The 24,152-nt window shown below is 44.0% G+C and overlaps 1 protein-coding gene across 8 annotated transcripts in view; it reads left to right on the top strand.

Annotated features, from left to right (window-relative positions):
- ENAH (ENAH actin regulator) overlaps window positions 1–24,152 on the top strand; it is a 199,504-nt gene that overhangs the window by 71,329 nt on the left and 104,023 nt on the right. For all 8 annotated transcript variants that reach the window (XM_090047874.1, XM_090047902.1, XM_090047938.1 and 5 more), the window contains exon 2: window positions 19,891–20,056. In XM_090047874.1, the coding sequence (XP_089904000.1) occupies window positions 19,891–20,056 (166 nt within the window). The remainder of the gene's footprint in view (window positions 1–19,890; window positions 20,057–24,152) is intronic.

Below are 24,152 nucleotides of genomic sequence, written 5' to 3' on the forward strand. Positions count from 1 at the left end.
TTGTGACAAACTTTGGTTATATGCATGTTGACTGAGTGTATAAATCATTTAAATGCTAGGAATTTTTGGCCATACTGTCAATTTTATCAGTAACTGTACTCCACTAATTGCATAATTGATGATGCTGACTTAGCTGTTGATTTCAACACCTCTAAATCAGCTTTGAACTGATTAGATTTTGGTAATTTCAAGGCTGCTGATTTAGAGCAGTGTTTTTCAGTCTGTGGTCCAGGGACCATCCCTGAGGGTCCACAGACTATGCCCAAGGGGTCTGCAAAAGATGTCTATGATAAATCAAAACTATGTGAATACCCATACTTCAAATTCAGAGGGTTCCACACTTGCATTCAGAATTTTCAAAGGGGTCCACAAATGAAAAAAGGTTGAAAACCACTGTATCAGAGGCATGAGGCACTTTGAGAAATGATGTAATGGGCCTTAATGAGACACAAAAAGTGTTGTGCAAGTTGTTCCTGTAGTTAATGAATATTGTTTAGATTGAGTTGGAGAACGTGCATAGGTCGTCTTTAGTTCAGAGGCTATGCACTTAAATTGGGCGTGCTGTATAAATAGGTTGTAGTGATAGGTTTCACAGAAGTTCTCTGTTCCTATTTAGGAGATCCTAATAGACTTTGTAGGTACTTAGGCACTTACACCTAAATTTCCAACTTAAAGGATGTATAAGTCAGAGTGATCTTGATTTGACATTTCTCAGTGGCTGCAAAACTGCCTAGGCATCTAGATTCTCATAACATAGCAGTGTACTAGTACTAATCTGTCAGAGAACCCCCAAAACCTATATAGGGAAGATTTTCTATTTTACGTACATGAGCCCCTCCTATTCCAGAATGAATATGTTAAGAAAGCAAAAGGAAAGAGAAACCCACCCACACTTTGGATCAGCGGTTCTCAATCTGTGGTATGCATACCACCAGTGGTATGCAGAAAACCTGTTAGTGGTATGCATTAACAGATTTATTATAATTACTTTATGACAAAAATTTGCTGGTGGTACTTAAGGTTGTATAGTTTTAAATTGGTGGTGTGCAGTCTCTCAGAGTTTAGGAACTGCTGCCATAGATATTCGGTGGCTATGAAGTTAGGTTCTGATCAGGCTCTTCAAACCCATAAAGCAGCTGCTTAGCAAGGATCCAGCCACTTTGTTTGAATTTGATAGCGGAGATTTATAATTTAATTCCCAGATACTGCTCTGAAGAGCAACCTTTTCCCCTTTTACCTTTGCTAAAATATATACAGGCAACCCCCACTTAACACTCTTAATTGGTTCCTGAAAAACTGAGCGTTAAGTGAAACCAAAAGTATTTGATGACCTAAGATGGTGACCACAGTTATTTTTAATGACTCAAGATGGCAACCGTGAGCGTTATAATAAAACTCGCTGAGTGCTAAGTGAAATCGGGTATCAATTTAAAATAAGCGTTATAATGAAATAGTGTGAAGCGAGGGTTACCTGTACAGCTCTTCCTTATCTGACTGGGACTGGGGTGGCATGGGCACTGAGGTGAATGGCTGACAGCCCAGAGGTTGCAAGGGCAAGACCACAGCAGAATTGCTCATGGTGCAGCCCTGTCAGATTCCAGTGAATCTACAAATTCTGCAAAATGCCTCGTCATACAAGGACATGAAAAAGGAAGAAAGTCTCTGACTTCATTTTAATTAAATGGAAAAAGTAAATGTTTTAAATCCAAATCTAAAATGGAGTTTTTTTGTTAATGAATAGGATGACCATCCATCCCAAGCAAACCTGAACACTCCCGGCTTCTGTATTCCAGTCCTAGCCGGTTGGTTGGAAGTCCTGGAGCGGAGCCTGCCAAGGACACAGCAGCTTGGTGTGCCTGTTGGCTGGGCAGACACCACTGCTGCTGGGTGGGAGCAAGGTGGGTGGACTGAAGCAGGGTGGCTTTGGGGGACATTGCTGCATTCACTCAAATCCAAGACAGAGTTCCCCCCATTTAATGGGTGTGGTACAAGAAGCCCCTCATCTCTGATTCAGTTTACAAGGTGGTGGCTGTTGCTTTAGCTCCAGCACTGGCCCTAACTTATGGTTGGAGGCAGAGCTAAGGCTACTGTTTGTTCCTGTCCCCATCCCCCTGCTACCTCTTTCCCCATCTCCTACCTCACAGTCTCTGTTCCCCTATCTGTTCCTTCCCTTTCCCTGCTTTCCCCCCTCCTCTTTTCCCCCTAAAACTCCCCCTATTGCTTAGCCTGGCTCCAGCTTCAGCTTCAGCAGGCTCTAGCCTCTCCACAGCCTGGGCTACAGAGAATGTTTGCTCCAGCACCAACCACAGCCCAAACATAGGATAGTGAGGGAGGTAAGTGGTGTGGACAGACAGGTGGCAAGGGCAAGGTGTTGTGGAGCAAGGGGCAGGGAGCAAGCTGTTTTACCTCCCTTGCTGCCTACGCTTCCCACTCTCCACCCCCCTTTTTTTGTCAGTGAGAACTTGAATTTTCTTATCGTTTTCATCAAACCAGTCCTGATATTTCTTTGTTGAGAAACCTAGTGATTCTTCCTATGACTCAACCATGCCTTTCCTGAGTCTTTTCCAGTGATTGGTGTCAATTTCATCAGTGAGGTTGGAGAGTACTGCTGGAAATAATTGCTTTTAGCAGGATCTTTGAAGAACTTAATATTGAACCTCTTCTTTGGTTGTTTCTTTTGCTTACACCATTTTGGGGCGATGAATGGGCATGATGGAACTTATTGTCAGGGTATCTTCATCAACTATGCCAGGCTGGGCCAAGCACTTGAGCCAGCATACCTGCCTCAATCCTTGGTTAACAAGATTGCCGTAGTTTTCTGTGGAGGTGAGTAACTGGATGGGCTGCTGAAAGCACAACTTACCCCTTTTAAGCATATCTCTGCAGTGTTTTGAGTAGGGGGTGCATCCATGATGTTTTTCATTTCTTCTGTGACTGAATAGGGAGTTTGTAATGATAAGACTACATTCCAAACACTTGCTCAGAAGGAAAATTCCATTTCAATTGAATTTTGCCATCCCTTCCTTTCCAAGTGTTCCTTTCCATAGTTCACATTCCCTGCCCAGTCTAGCACTGAAATTGTGAAGAATGGTCTTATCTTCTTTGGGGGAAGATGACAAGACTTGGCTGAATTTAGAATAGGATTCTTCCTTTGTTTCATCCTGTGCATCCAGGCCAGAGCATAAGCACTGATGACTGTTGCATGTTGTCTGTTGGTCAGTGGAAAACAAAAGGCCACGAGACACTTGTGTATGCCAAGCGGACATTTCACATCTGAGTAACAGTTTTGGTCTAGATAGCAAAATCAACACATGACTTTATATGCAAGCAACACTGAGATCTTTATATGGCCTTTGTTGACCTAAGGCCTTTCTTTCAATCAACAGAAAAACCCTTTGGAAGATACTGATGAGATTTGAATGCCCATCAGAAGTTGTTGCCATCATTAGATTTCTTTGTGATGATGATGTGATGAGAAGTGTTGTAAGCTGTGGCTCAGAAATTGATCCCTTTGGATCAATTGGAAATTGATCCCTTTGCATGATTGCACCAGTATTTTCTTCTATCTATATTGCAGCTATTTCACATCTCATTGCTGTTAGGCTTCCATCTGGAGTCAGCATCCAGTATTGTGTGGCTGGGGAATCTCTTTAACATCAACCAGTTAGGTTCCAAATCCGTGACAGCCAGCATTGCCATTACTGATCTTCAGTATGTTGTTGTCATATGTATCCACTTGATCAAAGAGATCCAGGTCATTCATTGCTTCTGTGAAGTATGTGAAATGCTTAGACTTACTGTCAACTGCACTAAAACCAAAATACTTGTATCAACCTACCCCAAAACAGCCAGCTGCTCCTTCGTCCCTCCCCAACACATTACAATTAGGGGTAATACCTAGAGAATTTTGAGCATTTCCCTGACCAAAAATGGAAACATAGATGATGATGATTTCTCTGACTTCTAGATTCATCATTGAAAAAAATCTGCCATTGCTGCCTTTGAACATCTACAGAATTGTGTTCCTGATCGTGACATCAGGACCCAAAACCCAAGTTCTTGTCTATCAGGCTGTTGTTATCCCTAGCCTGCTGTGTGGGTGCAAAACTCAGGCAACTTAACAGAAGCACCAGAGAGCTTTTGGAGTGTTACCACCAATGATGTCTTCAGAAAATCCTCTACATCAAAGGGCAAAATAATGAATGTTGGAGTTCTGGCTCAAGCAAAGATCACTGGTGTTGAAGCCATGTTTATATATAGCACCAGCTCCATTAGACAAGACAGGTCATAAGGATGGCTCCTGAAACAGGTCCTATACCCACAACTTGCCAATGATCAGAATTCTAGAAGTAGGCAAAAGAAGAGCTTCAAGGACACCTTAAAGGCCAGTCTGAAGAAATGTGATACTGACATCAATACTCGGGGGACTTGAGCTCTGAATCATCCCCACTGGAGTATGACAAGGCATTGACCATTTTGATCAAATTTGTCTCCTTATGGAGGTGAGTAGGTGAGAGGGATAAAGGAAAAGAGCTGAGACCCAGCATCCCCAGGATCCACTTTCTTCTTTAACTGTATACCATGCCTGCAATTAACATGCAGATCTTGCATTGGTCTCTTCATTCATTTCCAGATTTACTAATGACTTCCCTGTTTACAGGAAGAGTGTCATCCTGATATTGAGGGACTGCTGACTACATGGAAAAGTGTAGCATTTTAATAGATTTTCTATGTATAGAATCTAATTACTGGGTAGTTGTCTTAAATTCAGTTTTGTCTTGGATTCAGGTAAATACAGTAGTTGCTACTGAGGACAGATTTTGCTAGATAGAATGCAGATTATTTTATTTGTTTGAAGGGGATTCCTAATATTTTTTCCTTTGGGTTGTTTGTTGTGATTTGTGTTCAACCTTCATATAAAATCAAATTGCCTTATTTAATAAAATATGCTCATTTTGTAATAGTGTAATTATTAGTTTGAAGATTGTTCCAAACTTCTTCCATATGCTGCTTGGAAAGTGATTTTTAAAATATATCTGGCCATTAAATTACTTTGGTATTTAGTCAATAAACATTCTAACCACAAGCGTCGAAGAACAGGCCATATTTTCTAGGTAAAGTTGAGAAAATGATCTACTGATATCATTGCTAACCATATGTTTTGCATTAAATGTCACAATAAGGCATAAACTAATTTGTGAAGGGTACAAAGGTGTTTTTGCATGACTGTTCTTTTATATATCCAGTACAGTGGCTCTCAGTCTTTTTTGGTCTTAAAGCACCCCCTGGAAAGTGCCAGCTCTTGGCCTTCCCTCAGTTTTTGATTATGAAAAAATAACAGAGCAATGCTGTTCCAAAAAAAATTAAAAAGACCACAACAAATGTTTTTGACACTGGATTCCTATTTAAAATCTCTTGGTTTATCTTGCGAACCATGTGCAGGTGTGCTTGCACCCTAAACAGCCTTAATGTTGCATGGTACCCAGGAGGATGCTGCAGCAGCACCCTGGTGGAGCATCAGTGGTCTAGTCTCTTATATAAATTGAGACTATTGAGAAATAATAAATGAATATAAAATCAAAAAGTCTCTTTTTAAAATTATTTAGGATTCTGAGTTGTTTGTACTACTAGTGTTAGAGTTGCTCCTCTTCTACACAGACATTCTCTGAGAAAAAGCATAGGAAGCATTAAAGAACGATATGTTTGGATTCATAAATCTCTGCTGTGATTTACTTAAAATGATCTTACTGCAAGACTACTAGTCTGACAGCCAGTAGAATTCTTCAGGCAATTAAGTTTTCTGCTCAGACTGTCTCTGAGCCTTTTTTACCAAACATAGATACCTTGAGGGATTTGGGATAACACAGTTGCTGAGATTCCTCTTGGATGAGATGTTTAGTTTTATGTGAAGGTGATGCAGAGGGAGGGCTTAATGAGTTCAAAATGTGCAAGATGTAATTCTTAGTCCCTAGAAGTGTTTGTTTATTTTAAGATGCATTAGAAATCTTGTGCATTGTTCCAGATAATTTTTATTATTTAACAAGGCTTGTTAAGAGTTTTCTGAATCTAGACTGACTAAAAAAAAAATGGCTGTATAGACTAAGAAGTATATTGGTTATGTTTGTATGTGCTCCTTCAATTATTTCTTTTTCCTTTCTTTTTATGATGCAACTAGAAACATAGGAAGATGCATGTTTTGTTGACTTGTCTGATGGAAACATGAATTTTTCACCGTATAAAGTTAGATGAGAATTTCCTCATGTTGGTATTAGTAATCTCTTATTCTCTTCATGCTATTTTTCCCTGATATTGAAGGAGGAAAAAAAACATATGGATGATCTGTGGGGTAATTTCTGAGTTTAACTAAACAACTTGCAGCTGTAAACCTTTTATTTTGGATATATTCATCTGTTCTTGAGTTATCACGCCAGACATTTTGAAAACATGAATTTATTTATTTTTCAGATCAAAGTTGGATAAAATCAGAAGTCTAATTATTTTTAGGGGGTCTTGATGATACCCAATTTCCAATTGCGTAAATTAACTTTTGGCATATAATTTTGTAAAATGGGGTATAAATTATATTTAAAAAAAAAATGACCCCCCTCCAAAAAGAATCAAAAATCTTGTTCCATGTTAATTGAAAGCACTTCGTGAGTCAGCTTGTTACTTGCTAGTTTTTGCCAATTTCCCCCTACTTTTCTTATGATTCTGTTAGAGCAGTGTTCAACTCTTCTAAGGTTTGCTTCATTTTCTTTTTCTTTTCCTTTTTTTAACAAAGAAAGTAAGCTTAGGGCCTCATAGAAAAACATTATAACTCTATACTTTGGAGTATCCTAATATTTAGTATTTTATATGGTTTTGCTTTCCAGCATTACTTATTTTAGTATTTTTAGGCTTATTTATGTGAAGTAAAAGTTCATTATTTTATTGTATTATTTAAAAACTTCTCAACATGATTAAACCTTTAAAAAGAATTACCAAAAATAAGATCAACCATAATCTTGTACAAGATAATTAAAGAATTTCTCTCAGATGACAGATGGTAATTGCCCAGCTGGCAACATGGTATCTTATTTCAGTTGTCTGTGCTTCCCAGCCCTACTAGCACCTCCTAAAGGGAGAGTTGTGTGTTTTTTGGAAACAGTGTGGGTTGGGACCATGCTGTGCCCCAGAGCAATGGGATTTTCATTTCTTTGAGGTGATGTAGCCAGGGCAAGGAAAAGAGAGTCCAAGCAGTAACTGTGAAGTGAGTGATCAGCTCCTGAGCTGCGTGAAAGCTCAGCGTTCCCTGGTATGTCAGCATGCGTGAACGCTGCTGCTGCTGCTGCTGCTTATCCCTTTTTCCCATCAGTGAATTTACTAGCAGGGGAAAGGAGGAACTAGTAGCATGAGTGTTCACCCATGCTGACATGTTGGTGACAATCAGATGTTCCCACTGGCTTTGCATCTGACTCTGTGTCTGGCTGGTGGACTGAAGGTTGAGCAGCACCATACTAGTATATTAAGGTAGATAAAGTACAACCTGGATCTTTGCAAGTTTAGGTTCCTTACTGTTCTGTAAAGATGAGGGTTTGGGAACTAGCCATAGCAAACAGCACTGAGAGACTCCTGAGGTACTCCAGCCATTTATTGTAGCTTTTATTTTAAAGTATACCCTTTCTCCAACCAGCTGTGTGGTGAAAGAATGTAATTTGCTGGAGCGAACAGTTCAGTGCATTGATTTTTCAATCAGGGTGAAGTGTGATGTTACCACTCTCATGTGTGCAAACTTGGGTTCATAAGAGAAACCTAGAGATTTCAAATAGGAATTCAGTGTGTCAAAAACATTCTGACCTGTTTTAGTCTTTTGGAGTTATTTACAACAAAAAAAACTGCTCTATAAAGTTTGTGCACTCAATAAATGAGCAACCTAAGGGGTGGAATTTTGAGGGATGCCTCAAGTCTAACAAGGTTGTGAGAACCACTGGTGTAGTTGGCTTTATCTTAACTTGATAATTTGGTGCAAATAAGCAGGTTGGGAACCATCATTATATAAAGGTCTAGATTCTACTATGCCTTATTTTGCCACCTTATGGTTTCTTTAACTTTGACATCCTTCATTTCCATTTTGCTGCTGCTTGGTGCATTCGTATCAGTGCAGTGAAGTTCTTTTTCACGAGTTACTACTTCCTGTTCTTCATCACCTATATTATAATGGAGTGATTAGTAAAACTGTAGTTAAAAGCATTAGATATTTTTTGAAACTTAAGGTTTTTCATGATTTACTTCACTCTTCCTTTACCTATTTCTCTGTTACAATTTATTACTTTTGCTCACCATTTTACCTTACTGATTTAAGGCAGCTTCACCACTCTTTGTATGGCTTCTGTGCTTAAAACAGTCTCTTTCAGTATTGCAGGGATCATTTTTTCTTTTCAAATTAGTTAAGCTAAATTCTCAAATGCTAAAGTACACTTTCAAAACATTAAGAAAACTTGATATTTCTCTTAGTTTCTTAGGTTGTCTATTGAGACTTAGCTGCTTGGCATCAAAGATCTATGTACAGCTTCACACAGAACACATTGCTGGCTATAGGGTTAGCGCAGCAATTTTGATGCAGATTGGTACATAGCGAACATTTCTGTGAAGAGGTTACCTTTAAAAATTTTAATTGACAGGCCCATTGTTTTTGCACAGTGAAGTGTACACATCTGTACTTGATTTCAAAAAAATCACAAATATAGTTTAACAGGATTTCATATGGAATTGTCATTGATCTTTGCCATCACACTGTTTCTTTGCATGAGGCAAGCAAGGTTCTTTGGGTAGATGTAGTATCTTTTTTTAGGTCAACTAAATAGTGAACTTTCTTTGTAACGGTCTTGCGGTCAAGTGTAGCACCTGTTGTCCATCAGCCTGTTGCAATGGAAATAATTGTCACCAAAACTGCAAAAACATGAAGGAAGAACAGCTGGGCTGCCCTTTTTTAAGCCTCATAGCATGGGACTGAGCATGAAGTGTACTACGAATGGATTTGTGTAAGGCAGGGGTGGTGCATTCACCCAGCTCCCTGGGCTGGATCTGGATTGGCAGTGGCTACCACAGGGATAGACTCTACCCATCACTTAACCCCTGCTGCTAGCATGTACCCCCAGTGGGACCTCATAACCCAGATTTCAATAGTAGGCATAGCTTTTCTAGGAGTGCTGCAGCTGAGTGACACAGTCACAGTCCTGATCCCATCCCATGGGCTGTGCATTAGGTATTGCCTCCAGGTTAAGTCTTCAAATACATGAAGGGAAATTATAGAACAGATGTAGGCTTTTCTCTGTGGCTGTATGAGACAGGACTAGGTCAAGAGCCTCAAGCTGCAACAAAGGAAGTTTAGGTAGATAAGGAGGAACATTCTCACTGTGAAGGGTGGTCAAGCATTGGAACAGGGTACCTAGAGAAGTTGTGGAATCTCTACCTCTAGAAACTAAAATGTCTCTTATTACAATTCAGGATATTGATTATATCTTTGTTCATATGGCATTGCTTGTCTACCCTCTCAGTAGTTACCCCAATCTTAATGAGCATGGGGGTAGTTTTAAATTACTAACTAAAATATGGTTCTGTTTTATGAAAGTAACCTGAATTTGTGCCATTAGAAATATGCAATGAATTAAGCACTGTTTTTTTTTTTTTCCTTTTAAATCCCACTGATTCTTAGAGCATCATTTGAATTCTATAAAACTGCTGTGGGCAGTATAATACTTGGACAAGTGCAAGCATGAATAGTCCTATTAACTATTATTTTACTTAGTGATATAAAATCTACCACTTTTAAAACAAAATTGCTTCACTTGATGATGGAAAGTTGCATCAATGTGATGAACGTAATGGAAGCTGGACCCATCCTGCCACTGCCTATTTTCCCCCTCCCTTCTGACTACAGCAGCAGTATAGGCAAAAAAAAACCCACCTACCACCACAATGCCACTGAAATCCCTGGCCTGCATCAGACCAGAGGCAGGTTGTTTTGGCCCGTGATTTCCAAAGGTTGCTTGCTGCTGGCTTAGACCAAGTTCAGCAGCCTGCATCTCATGCCTCAGGATTATTCTCATGTTCTCCCAAGGCATGAAGCCTAGGAATGACATTATGCACATGCTCAGGTCCCATTTAATCATTTTGCCTTGTTTGTTTGCCAGGCTTGTGTATGTGTGGAGTAGCACGGAATATGTGGTGCTTGTTTCTTTAGCAGGAGTCCTGGGCAGGCAAATTGGCATTATGGACAAGCCATGAGGCACCCCATTTCAATAAGTAATGTATTTATTACAGAACTTAATTCCAGGTTGGGGTGGGGAGGGTGTGCAGAAGGGATGAGCACTTATCTTCTTACAGAACAGCAAGTCAGGGACAATCATGAGCTTAAACCTTCTTGCGTTGGAGCTGGGTGGGCATAAATGAGCCTGTGTTTAGCTTCTCATACACAAAGGAAAGGGATGGGAGTCGGGGAATGGAGGAGTGAGCACTTAATTCTTTACATAAGGGGTCAGCAGTGACGAGCCTGTCCTTTAGTTGGAGGTGAGTTTGCACTTACCTCCTAGCATAGGGGCCAGGTGGAGAAGACCAAGTGCTAGCCTACCCTATAGCCTCCCCTCCCAGTGCTGCCGCCCACCCCCAGTCCAGGCTCCCCCCCCCCCGAAAGAGGCTGGTGCAGCCTATGGGCCCAAGCCCCCAATGGGCAGCCCACCCTTGCCTCATGCAGAAGTCTGGGGCCCACATGCCCCCTCATACTTCCCCAAGAGGTGTGTGTGGCATCTAGGAACTGCTCCCCTCCCCACCTCCTGTGCCCCTTGGATGAGCCACCCATGGCTCTGTCTTGGGCCCTTCCCTGACTGGGCAATACCTGTCCTGGCTCCACTCCCTCCCTCATCATGGGGGGGCCTCAGTCTGCCCCCCACACCCTTTCCCGTCCACTTCCACAGACTTACCAGCCAGAGGCTGCTGTAAAAGCTGCTAGGCTGCATATCAGCTATGGGATCAGTATCGGCCAATTTAGTTGGTTAATAATTGGTCATTGGTACTGGCCAAAAAAAATCTTTATTGGTGCACCCTTAGAGTGCAGTACTAACTTATGATGTGACTGCCAAAAAGGTTGACCCCACTGCTTTAGGAGATGTAGTTTGACAACAAAATGGAGTCTCTGCATTCGATTAATGAGCGTATGAAACCACCTACATACAGCTCAGTGGATGTTCTTTATGAGGTGCCATGATAGGGTTGCCTGGAGTCAGGCTGGGTCCCAACATCCATGGTGCTTCTGTTGCATCTAGTAGTAGAGTCCTTGTAGGAATACATTCTTAATATATCATATTTCTCCAAATCCAAGACAACTTTGGACTTAAGATGACTTCCCCCCCCCCCATAATTAGATGTTATACATCAAAAATTATAACTTTGTTTTATGTACCCTGTATAGAATCTTATTATTGAAAAGTCATCCTAAATATGTCCCCCCACTGCTGTGGTGGAGAAAGAAGCGAAGGGGGCAAGTGCCCCCCCCAAATGTCCAACAGTGGCATGCTCCCCTCCCCTACCACACAGTCTTCCCTGGCTGCATGTCCCCTTCCCTGCTACACAAGCCACTCCAGCCTAGGGGCAGGAGGTGGCTTGGCTTTGGCTCTGAGCCTGGGGCCATAGCTGGAGCTGAGTTGTTACCTGTTCCAGGCTGGTACTTGAATCTAAGATGAGGCTTTTCCCTTCAATGTTGTTTGGGGTTGGGGAACCTCATCTTAAGATTTGAGCAAATATGGTAGTATGTGACTGATTGGGCCATATTTATAGACCTTGCCCTCAAAAGTAACTGTTTTTCTCTTGATTCTTTATGTTGGGAAAGCATGCAGCTAATAAGTCTTTGATGATATTTCCTGGATTTAGCATATTTAATTTTATTTAAATATTTTTTAAGATTATGAAAATTCTATCCCTGCGCATATTTTACACAAAATTTGGGTTTTGTTTTAGATTGATCTGTTTATGAAAAGAAGAAAAACTCTTAATTTAAAAATACTTAAAAGACTATCACTTATTTTTAGCCCTAAGAAGCAGGAAAGCTTTGACAAGAAAAACCTGTTCTTAGTACAAAAAGTGTTCTCAGTTTGGGCAACCTGGACCCAGTGCTGGCTCCTGGTAGTTGATTTGCAAACTGTTTGACACAGTCAGTCAGCCTTTTAGTTTGCTTTAAAGAGCATTTCTTTGCAATTTCTGCTTTCCAACACTTGTATGGTCATACTGAGACCTGTCTTTCTCAGTGGTATTGAAGTTGTCAAGAGACTCTTAGGTACCCTGCAATGCAAGACCCTGTTTCTGCCAGAAACCTAAATACAATCTTTCTTATACTCCTGGAGCTTTACTTATTCTCTCTGGGAATGCTCCGTATTTTCTGCAGCTTGTTGCAGCCAGAAGAGTGAGCAAGTTTTAGGCCTGTGCAGCTGAGTCTCTCTACATGGCATTCCACAAAGATGAGGTAATGTGAAAATCTCACCCAAAATTCATCCCCATGGGTGGTCTTTGTTAGGTGAAAGCCCATTGGTTAATGTCCACCAGTTATTTTCTTTAAGTTCCACTCTGGTATCTGGATGTCTTTTAGATTCTTGCTTTAAAGGACTTAACATACAAAATCAATCAGACATTTAGTTGGGAGTTCACACACTTTCAGGTTTTCAGTGATCAGATCTAGCTGTAGTAGAAATTCATTAGTATTATGCATGTTGTCTGTACTGTGCTCTGTACTGTGCTTTGTACGAATTGAGTCACATGAGGTCCCTTCTAGCCCTACTTTCCTGTGATCTGATAGTTTTTAAAAGACTGTGCAAGAGGCCTCTAGATCTTGACTTCAGCAAGATAATTGTTAAGGAAATAATCTAAATACAGCAGGGTAGAATACATTTTAAAATAATCTTGTCCTTTGAGAGAACCTTTTAGCTAGCTATAACAGACTTCAGTGGAGCTGTAAAATGTGTCTAAAAATCATGTTTTTAAATAGGTAGATTATTAGTTTCTGACCAGTCTCTCCAGGGACCATTTGTTGTCCTTGAGCTCTAAATTAGGTTCCTCAAAGGCAAGTGTGGTAAGAAAATGCATATTTGATTTTTGAAGTCAGAACCCAGGCTCACTGACTCACCCTGTGACTGTTTTGAATCTCTTATTACAGGAAGCAGGAAGAGACCCTGGCTCTAGTGCTTTTCTTTTTAGCCCTATAGGCTGTTTTTGGTTGCATCTTTGCCATCTTACCTGCAAAGAATTTCTCCTTTCCTACAGATGACCTAGAGCAGTGGTTCTCAGCCTTTGGTACCTTTATGTACCACCTGCTGATCAATGTGGCAAAAGCAAAACCGGAAGTTTCACCATGACACTTCTGGATTCGCTGCGACAAGCCGAGTCTCACCACAGCCTGGGGCAAAGGAGCCTGTGTGAGGGCCCCCCCCCCCCCCCCCCCCCCCCGTGCCCTGGCACACTGATGACAGGGCATGAAAGCCCTGGTGTACTGGTTGCGATGGGAAGGGTGGTGGCTGGAACTTCCAGCCTGAACAGGTAAAGACACCTCCAGCCCGCCAGGCAGGGGGGTGGGCAAAACTCAGAATCAGGCACCTGCGTACCCCCTGCCCATGTCTCACGTATCCCTAGGAGTGTGCGTACCATGGGTTGAGAAACACTGATTTAGAGCAGGGTGGAAGGAGTGGGCCAGACCTGAGGGATTACCTTTGAGTCAAGTAGCAGTGTCCCCTTCGGGGTATGTGCCAGTTCTAGAATAGCTGGAGTTCAGCATGCTCCACCCACTTCACATTTCTATCCCAGCTTGTCTCCTACACCAGAAGCTGCAGCAAGGGACTCCTAGAAGCCAGTTAGGTTTACTCTGTTCCTGCTGGAATCTCCTTCTATATGGCAGTATCCCTGCAGGGGTTTTGTGAGGATCTTCTGTCCCACTGTACTTCCTAATTAGTGCAAAGGGAGAAGAACAGGGGGAAATATACTTAAAGCAGTTTTGGCTCTATGTTTTTTAAATATTTTCAGTCCTCAGGCTAGAAAGATGGGTTACCACTCTTAAATGATGATTTTATTAATTGCTAAGCCAACAGAATTCCTCAAAGGCCAGAATTTGGCGTAGACTTATTTTTTAGATCAGTGGAATGTTCAGACATCATCCTTCTTCCTAAAATGGTTGCAGTGTGGTGTAGATGAAGTAATATACAAATGTTCTTGATCTTTTACAGCTGGATGACTTGTATTGTGTGCTGATGTGCCTTTGTATGCTCTCAGACTTACTGCCTAAGATAATGTTCCCTAAATTTTGAACCTAAAGCATGCTTTCTTGGATTAAAATTGATGGCACATTTCACTCTTATACTCAAAAACATGTCTCTATGAATGTATATGACTTTTATGTGTCGTGTTTGCATGCGTGTGCACATGCACACTCTTAAAGACAAATGTCTGTTTCAAAACTTGAGTTAACTTTGTGGATGTGGTAGATGATGCTTTTTTCAAACAGCTGATAGAAGTTTCCTGATCACTGGCCCTGGTTCTTATGGGGGACTTCAGTCACCGTGACATCTGCTGGGAGGGCAATACAACAGTGCGCAGGCAATCCAGGAAGTTTCTGGAGAGTGGTGGAGGCAAGTTCCTGGTGCAAGTGCTAGAGTGGCCAACTAGGGGTCATGTTCTTTTTGACCTGCTGCTTACAAACGGGGAAGAATTGGTGGAGGAATGTAGTGTAGTGGATGGCAACTTGGGCAGCAGCAACTGCAAGATGAGTGAGTTCAAGATCCTGAGGAAAGGAAAGATGGAGAGATGCCGAGTAAGGACCCTGGTCTTCAAAAAAGCAGACTGACTCAGTCGGGGAACTCATGGGCAGGTTCCCCTGGGAAGCCAGACTGAAGGGGAGAGGAGTCCAGGAGAGCCAGCTGTACTTTAAAGAAGCCTTCCTGAGAGCGCAGGAACAAACCATCCTGATGCACAGAAAGACTAGCGAGTATGGCAGAAGACTAGCTTGGCTTAGCATGGAACTCTAAGTCACATAAAGGAAGCTTGTAAGAAGTAGAAACTTAAATAAACACCCAAGGAAGAATGTAAGAGCATTGCTTGGGCACACAGGGATGAAGCCAGGAAGGTTGAAGTGCAATTGGAGCTGCAGCTAGCAAGGGATGTGAAAAGCAACAAGAAGGGTTTCTATAAGTATGTTGATAGCAAGAGGAGGATCAGGAAAAGTGTGGGTCTCTTACTGAATGGGGGAGGCAGCCTTGTGACAGGATACAGAAAAGGCTGAACTGCTTAGTGCCTTTTTTGCCTCAGTCTTCACAGGCAAGGTCAGCTCCCAAACCACTGCACCAGGCAGCACAGTTTGGGGAGGCGGTAAGCAGCCTTCAGTGGTGAAAGAACAGTTGGGGAATACCTAGGAAAGCTGGACATGTACAAAGCCATGGGGCTGGATGGAATGCACCCAAGGGTGCTGAAGGAGTTGGTTGATGTTATTGTAGAGCCATTGGCCCTCATTGAAAACTCATGATGATCAGAAGAGGTCCTGAATGATTGGAAAAGGGCAAACGTAGGGCCGATATTTAAGAAAGGGAAAAAGGAGGATCCAGGGAACTACAGACCAGTCAGCCTCACCTCAGTTCCTTTAAAAAAATCATGGCGCCAGATCCTCAAGGAATCTATTTCTAAGCACTTAGAGGGAAAAAAGGGTGATTAGGAACAGTCAGCATGGATTCACCAGGGGCAAGTCATGCCTGACTAACCTGATTGTCTTCTGTGATGAGGTGACTGGCTTTGTGGATGCGGGAAGACTGGTGGATGTGGTGTACAGGTTTTCCTTGCTTTATGCAACTTCTGTATGTGCAAATTCATTCTTATGCGATGACCCTTTGTATACCAAAATACGTTATGTGCAAGGTAAATTCACTCTTACACGATTTATGTGATGGCAACCCGCAGTCAGCTGCTTTGCATGGTGCATTGTGGGAGTGACATGCACCAAAATATAGTCTGCTGTGTGCATCTGTGCTCCTCGCTCGTTGTCTGCAACATGCGTTTCTGTAGTTGCTATCCCCGTTATGGTAGTGCCCTTTGCTTGTGTATACTGTCTGCTGTTGGTGAGTACCACAGTTGTCTTGTGAAAGTGGTAGAAATGGGTCTGGGGGCCAGTACAGTAGAGGTCTTGGAACATATCCCTATCTGTTACATTGTAAAGTGGGTTCCTTTTATGGGAATTCAAGTTATGCGCCCTTTTCCAGGAACACGTGTAGCATAAAGTGAGGGAAACCTGTACCTTCATTTTAGCAAGGATTTTGGTAGTCTTCCAACATATTCCTAGGCAAGCAAAGGGAGTATGGGCTGGATGAATGGACTGTAAGGTGGATAGAAAAGTAGCTGGAGCATCGGATGTGGAGAGTAGTAATCAATGCTTCGATGTCTACCGGCAGCTGGTATCAAGTGGAGTGCCCCAGGGATCAGTCCTGAGGTTGGTTTTGTTTATTGTCTTCATCAGTGACCTAGAAGATGACAGTGCACTGTCAGCAAGTTTTCAGATGACATCAAGCTGCGGGGAGTAGTAGATATACTAGAGGGTAGGGCTAGGATTCAGAGTGACCTAGACAAATTGAAGGATTGGGCCGAAAGGAATCTTATGAAGTTTAACAATGACAAGTACAAAGTCCTGTGCTTAAGACAGAACAGTGTCATGTACTGCTACAGGCTGGGGGCTGGCTGGGCATCAGATCTGCAGAAAAGGACCTGGGGTTTATAGTGGGAAGTAAGCTGAATATGAGCCAACAGTATGCCTTTGTTTCCAACAAGGCTAATGGCATACTGGGCAGCATTGGTAGGTGTGCTGCCAGTATGTCAAGGGAAGTGATTGTTTCCCTCTATTCAGTGCTGGTGAGGCCACATCTGGAATACTGTGTTCAGTTTTGGGCCCCCCACTACAGAAAGGATGTGGACAAATTGGAGAGAGTCCAGTGGAGGGTGACAAAAAATGGTGGGGCTGGGGGACATGACTTATGAAGAAAGACTGAAGGAACTGGGCTTATTTAGTCTAGAGAAAAGGGGACTTAATAGCAGCCTTCAGCTACCTGAAAGGGGGTTTGAAAGAGGATGGAGCTAAACCAGGGGTGGGCAAAATATGGCCCGCAGGCCAGATCCAACCCACGTGAACATTCTATCCGGCCAATGGGGCCCTTTTAAAAAAAAAAAAAAAAAAAAAAAAAGTAGAAATTAATATTTCTCTGCCCTTGGTTCCTGTCAAAAAATGACAAGAGCAGTAGGACCCAGGGGAAGCCTTGCAGGCTCGAACAACAGCAGGGCCTGCCCCACAGCCAGAAGCCCCAGTCACGGTTTCTGGGCTGGGAGCATGTGGCTGCCCTAGCAGCCCGTGGGGGTGGGGACAACGGGCAAGGAAGGAGTGCGGTGGGGGAAGCAGCCCTTCCCTGCCCACGTCGGGTGCCCCATGCTGCAGCTGCTTGCAGCTCGCATGGGGCTGCCTCTACCTGCTCCAGACAGCCCTATGCAGGCTGTGAGTGCCTGCAGTGTGGGGCACCAGGTGTGGGAGGGACCACTTCCCCCCCTCACTCATCTTTTCCCTGGGCTCCTTCACTGCATGAAGAAAAGCGGCCCCTCGCCTGCCCCATGGCTGGCGCCCCGTGCTGCAGGCACTTGCAGCCCACGTGGGGTTATCTGGAGTAGGCACAGGCAGCCCCAGGTGAGCTGTGAGTGGCTGCAGCGTGGGGTGCAGGGCATGGGGAAGGTGAGGGGCCACTTTTTTCCCCACGCTCAGCACCAGCTTCTTCACTGCTGTACTGTGAGGCTGCGGGGCACTGGGTGTGAGCGGGCAGGGAGCCAGCGTGAGCACCGGTGCGGGCCAGTGCCGATGGGGCCCAGAGCAGGGTGGCAGGAGCGTGGGGTCCCAGCTGGCAGGGGCTCTTTAGAGCCAGGCCAGCGCCCCTCCCCTCCCCCCCCACTGGTGCAGGCCAGCCCAGCTCCACAGACCTCTGCCAGCCTGTACCCCGCTCTGGGCCCCACCAGTGCTGGCCGTGGGACAGTTGGTCCCAAGATGGTGACCAGGGTGCGGGGCACCTGTTAAGGGGCAGGGCTACCCACACAGCCCTCAACAGCCTGCCAAAACTTTGTAAGTGGCCCTCCGCCCAAAATAATTGTCCGCCCCTGAACTAGACTGTTCTTAGTGGTGGCAGATGACAAAACAATGGTCTGAAGTTGCAGCAAAGGAAGATTAGGTTAGATATTAGAAAGAATTTCCTCACTAGAAGGGTAGTAAAACACTGGAACATGTTACCCAGAGAGGTGGTGGAAGCTCCATCCTTGGAGGTTTTCAAAACCTAGCTAGACAAAGCCTTGGCTGGGATGATCTAGTTGGGGCTTATCCTGCTTTGAACTAAATGACCTCCTGAGGTCCCTTCCAACCTTAACTTTCTATGATTCCTTGAATGAACTAATGCTACTTAATTTTTTTTTTTTTTTTTTTTTTTTTGCAGAGGGAAAGCCTTTCTTTCAGTTCTATATTTTAATTAGATGTAGCTCATTCTGCATTTCTCCTTTGTAGACTGCCTTTGCAGATTGTCCATTTTCCCAACTGAAAGGGGACGCAGCATTCTGTGCAAGCAAGGGCACTATATGCACTTCCTACGATGTCACAACTATGTATTTAAAGAATTTGACCTAGTGATAAGTAACCATCCCTTGCTATTTTTTATGCCAGTCTGTGTCTAGGCACTTACTGGAAGGGAATTGTCTTTACTGAAGATAGTATTTCTCATCTGTTCTTCTCTTTTGTGGGTTCACATGGTTTCCCCTAAACTTAAGAGTGAACCTTGATCTCAACATGACTGCTCTATTCAGGGCTTATGTACAAAGACTTCATCAGTATAACTCATTAGTGCTCAATCTGTTGGCCCAATGGGCCATATGAGGGGCATGGGTCTGGTTCACAGGCCAGATTGGACCTCCAAATGCCTGGGATTGGGCCCTGCATTGCCTCCACCTGCAAGATAAGGCTCCAGGGGCCCTGTACCACCTCTGCCCAGGCCCATGTGTCAAGATTGGGTCTGTTGTGCAAGGCCATAGTCCCACAGGGGTTTCCCATGGATCTGTGGGGAGCACTGTGGACTGGATGACAGTCCATGGGCCTGTGGGTAGGGGGTTGAGCACCCTGATATAATTAAATGTGTAAAGTCCCTAGCTTATACCAGCAAAAGGTTTTTGGTTTTTTTTAAGTCTACATAGTCACTTCATCATCAAATGGCATGCTGTACTGGCAAAGGAGCTCTTACTGAAAAGCTGTAGGAAGCCATAGAACAGTTGATTCCCAACCAGGATGCTGGAGGTTCTTTCAGAGGTGCTACAGGGTGCCTTGCAGACTTAACAAATATGAGTCACAAGATAAACATAAATCAAATCAATGTAAATCAAGTATGATTCAAAAGGTAGATCCAGAGATTTCAAAGTCATTTTGTTAAAATCTTTCTGACCTGCTGTGGCCTTTCTGAATTCTTTTCAACAGAAGAATTGCTCTGTTATTTTTCTGTAGTCAAAAATGAGTGAAAGCTAAGAGCTGCATTTTCCAGAGCGCTGTCTTGAGTCTGAAAAAAGGCTGAGAACCATAGAATGTCAGTACAACTTAAGGCCTTGGATGTCTAAGTCTCTTACAAGTTTTTCACAGTTTTTTAAGTTGTGTTTTACAGTTTTCACTCACAGGGCAATGACTCAAGGTCATGTTTATTGGCAAACTTTCCTTCAGAAAAGCCTGGTAAACGTTTGGTTAGCAAGTCTAATATATTGTTTTGTTTATTTTTTTTGCCTGAATATTGTTCTTTCATTTGTCTTAACGGTGTTTTTACATTTTAACCTTAACAGTGAACAGAGTATCTGCCAAGCACGAGCTGCAGTAATGGTCTATGATGATGCCAATAAGAAATGGGTACCAGCTGGTGGGTCAACTGGATTCAGCAGAGTTCATATTTATCATCATACAGGCAACAATACATTTCGAGTAGTGGGCAGGAAAATTCAAGACCATCAGGTAAGTGAACCTCCTAAAAACAATTTTCCTAGAAAACATACTGGTAATTATCCTAATTATTCACTTAGGAGAGCTGTCTTCTCAATGAGGTAACGGCATGATCTGAAATAAGTTTAGTTTATGGTATTATCTGCAATACACCAGGAACTTTCTAAGCCTTTAAGCAGAGATGGCCACTTCTCCAAGTATCTGAACTTCTAGTAGACAGGCAAATAGATTAGGTCAAGGAGAACATCAAGCAATTGCTTTATACATCAACTTGATTCATGGTAAACTGTCAAATTACAAAACAAATCCTTCTTCCCAAATCTGTACCCACTACCTTCCTTCTTTATGTTTCCCTTAACTTCCACATCATAAGATTGAGGTCCCCATGGTGAGGGAGTGGGGCTGGGGCAGGCAGTGCTCAGCTGGAGTGGGGTGGAGAGCAGGATGGAATCACAGCTCGTCTGGAGTGTGTGTGTGTGGGGGGGAGGGGCAGCTCTCTCCTTGCATGCTCCCTGAGAGGGTATGGGGGGGTGTACGTGCCTGCATTTGCACAGGGTGGGGGTGGAATGCCGCTGGGCTGGGCTGGGCTGCGCTCGGGATAGGTGGTGGCAGAGCTAGGATCAGAGCTATGGCAGGGAGGCTGCAGCCACCTCAAAATTTGGGGAGTGTAAGGGCAAAAAAGAAGGCATATAGGTGGTGGAAGCTGCCAAGGAGGAGTATACCTACTTGGCCCCCCACTTGCAGGGAGGCAGTTAGAAAGACCAAAGCAATGACAGAGCTGAGGCTGGCAACACAAATTAAAGACACCAAAAAGTCTTAGGTATGTAGGGAGTAAAAGGAAGGTGCAGGGCAGCGTAGGACCCTTACTGAACAAGAAGGAACGATTAGTGACAGAGGGGACAAGGCTGAGCTATTCAGTGAGTTTTTTGCCTCTGTGTTCCTGAACAGGGTTCAAGATAAGTCTCATAATGGGTTCGTAGATGGGCATCAGAGGGACACCAGCCCACCACCTGTTGCTGATGACTTGGTGCAGAGTTACTTGGATGGACTGGATACATTTAAGTCAGCAGACCCAGATGAGCTGCATCCAAGTGTACTGAAGGAATTGGCTGGCATACTGGTGTCTTAGCTGGCATGGCTGTTTTAGCACTCATGGCGCTCGGGTCAAGTCCCGGAGGACTGGAAAAGGGCCAGTGTGATCCCTATTTTCAAGAAGGGGAGGAAGGAGGATTTGAATAATTATAGGCCAGTTAGTCTCACCTCCATCCTTGGAAAAGTCTTTGAAAAGATTATGAAGGATCATATTTGTGTGATTCCAGCAGGAAAAATAATGCTATAGGGCAACCAGCATGCCTTTGTAACAGGTAGAGCATGCCTGACCAATCTGGTTTGGTTTTGTTTTATGACAGGGTCACAAAACGCGTAGACACAGGAGTAGAGGTAGATGTTGTTGTTTTCTTGGATTTTAGCAAGGCCTTTGATACAGTATCTCATCTCATGCTCATAAATAAAGAGGCTGTGACATAAATGTTTACGTGGTTCGGTGGGTGGCAAATTAGCTTAGCGGTCACACCCAGAAAGTGGTAGTAGACGGGTCAGTATTGATCTGGAAGGGTGTGGGTAGTGGGGTCCCGCAGGGTTTGGTCCTTTGACCTGTATTCTTCAAAGTCTTCATCAGTGACTTGGACGTGGCTGTGAAGTGTACTCAGTCCAAATTTGCAGACGGTACTAAATTGTGGGGTGAAGTGCACACTCTGGGAGGTAGGGAAATAATTGTAGGCAGACCTGGAAAGATCAGAATAGTGGGAAGTACACAATAGGATGCAGTACAACAAGGACAAATATGGAGTGCTTCACCTACGGTGCAAAAACTTCCAGCACGCCTACTGGCTAGGAAATGACCTTCTCAGCAGCACAGAAGTGGAGAGGGATCTTGGAGTCATAGTGGACTCTAAGATGAACATAAGTCGTCAGTGTGGCGAAATAATCAGCAAAGCTAACTGCACTTCATTGTGCATCAACAGATGCATGACAAATAGAACCAAGGAGGTGATACTTCCCCTCTATTACTAGAATTGGTCAGACCACAGTTGGAGTACTGCATCTGGTTTTGGGCGCCATACTTCAAGAAGGATGTCGATAGACTCGAGAGGTTCCAGAGGAGGGTCACTTGTATGGTTAGGGACTTACGGGACAAGCCCTATGAGGAGAGACTGAGGGACCTGGACCTCTTCAGTCTCCACAAGAGAAGGCTGAGAGGTGATCTTGCTGCTTTCCCCTAATGAATTTATAGGCGGCCACAAGGGGTCGGAGATCCTCTGTTCACCAGGGTGCCTCTTGGGGTAACAACGAACAAGGGTCATGAACTGACAGAGCAGATTTAGGCTAGGTATTGGGAAATACTTGATCATGGTAAGGGTGGCCAAAATTTGGAATGGGCTTCCAAGAGAGGCGGTGCTGCCCCCTACCTTGGGGTATCATAGTAGCTAGGGTCAGAAGGGACCTAAACAGATCATCAAGTCTGACCCACTTCCTTGGGCAGGAACGGATGCTGGGGTCATATGATCCCAGTCATGTGTCTATCCAGCCTCCTTTTAAATACCCCCAAAGTAGGAGCGAACACCTTAGAAGTTGGTTCTAGGTCCTAGCTGCCCTAACCGTAAAATAATGCCTCCTGATGTCTAGCCTGAACCTGCTGTTTATCAATTTGTGACCGTTATTCCTAGTTACCTGTGTGGTGCCCAGGGGAACAGGGCATCTCCTATTCCGTGCAGTGACCCTTGCCAATTCCCTCAGCACCCTTGGATGAAGAGCATCCGGGCCTGCTGATTTGAACACATCCAGCCCCTCCAGAAGTTCCCTAAGTAAGTCATCCCTAACCTTGGGCCTGGCGGTGCCTCCCCTGAGTCTTTCTGTACTTCCAGTGGGGGAGATGTCTCAGTCCCTGCTCAGAAAATGGAGGCAAAAAATTTGTTAAAGAGGTCCACTTTTTCATTTGCAGCAATCGCCAGATTGCCAAGTGCGTCCTGCAGGGGCCCTACATTACCTTCTTCTTGCTTCCTATGCATTTGAAAAAGGACTTTTTGTTATCCTTAATCCTGGTCACCAGCCCCAGTTCTGTCTTAGCCTTGGCCTTCCTAACAGCTCACCCTACAGCCTTGAGCAGTAGAGGTGCTTTGATAATAGCCCCTTGCTTCCATCGGATGTACACCTCTGTTTTAGCACTCAGGAATACCTGAATGCCCTTGCTGAGCCATGGGGGATTTTTAGCACTCTTACCCCCTTTTGTTATGCATTGGGACTGACTCCCTTTGGGCTTGGAGGATTGTCTCCTTGAGGAATGACCATCTGTCTTGGACTCCCCTCTCCCCAAAACTTCAGGATCCCAACGCCTCTCATACTAGTCTTAACTCATTGAAGTTGGCCCTCCTGAAGTCAAGGACTTCTGCCCTACTGCTAGCTGTTGACACCCTGCACTGGATAGTGAATTCCAGCAGGCGATGATCACTATCGCCCAGTTGGCTGAGAATCCTCAATTCCCTCACCAAGTCATCGCCTGTGGCAAGGATCAGGTCCAGCAGGGCATTTCCCCTGGTGGGACTGTGCACCTCCTGAGTTAGGTGGAGGTCCTGTATCTCGGCTAGGAATCTACGTGAATGGTTAAACCTAGCTGACTGCTCTTCCCAGCAAGTGTCTGGGTAGTTCAGGTCACCCATATTCTTCATACTTCTAGCATTAGTGTAGAGGCATTTAAGACTTCCTGTGGGTGTTTGTGGTGCCCCCTTGTTCCTAAGTCTATTGTGGTCCCTGTCACTTACATGGGTACTTCCTGTGCTCGACACCTGGCTTGATGGTGAAGTATCCTTCTGAGCCTCTGTGGCCCTGTCCCTTGGTGAGACTAGTTTAAAGCCTGCTGTATGAGGTCAGCCAACCTGGAAGAAAAGACACGTTTACCTTTTGGGAAAAGATGAAGCCCATCCCACCCGAGCATGCCCCCTGTGTGGAAATGTGAGTTATTGTCAAAGAACCCAAAGCCCGCTTAGTAACACTAGCTCCGAAGCCACTGGTTGATTTTACCGATGCAGGCGTTGTGGCACCGTCCGTGTCT

This window comes from Crocodylus siamensis, chromosome 1 (genome assembly GCF_052110815.1).
Source record: "Crocodylus siamensis isolate JL-2025a chromosome 1, ASM5211081v1, whole genome shotgun sequence".
Lineage (NCBI taxonomy): Eukaryota > Metazoa > Chordata > Crocodylia > Crocodylidae > Crocodylus > Crocodylus siamensis.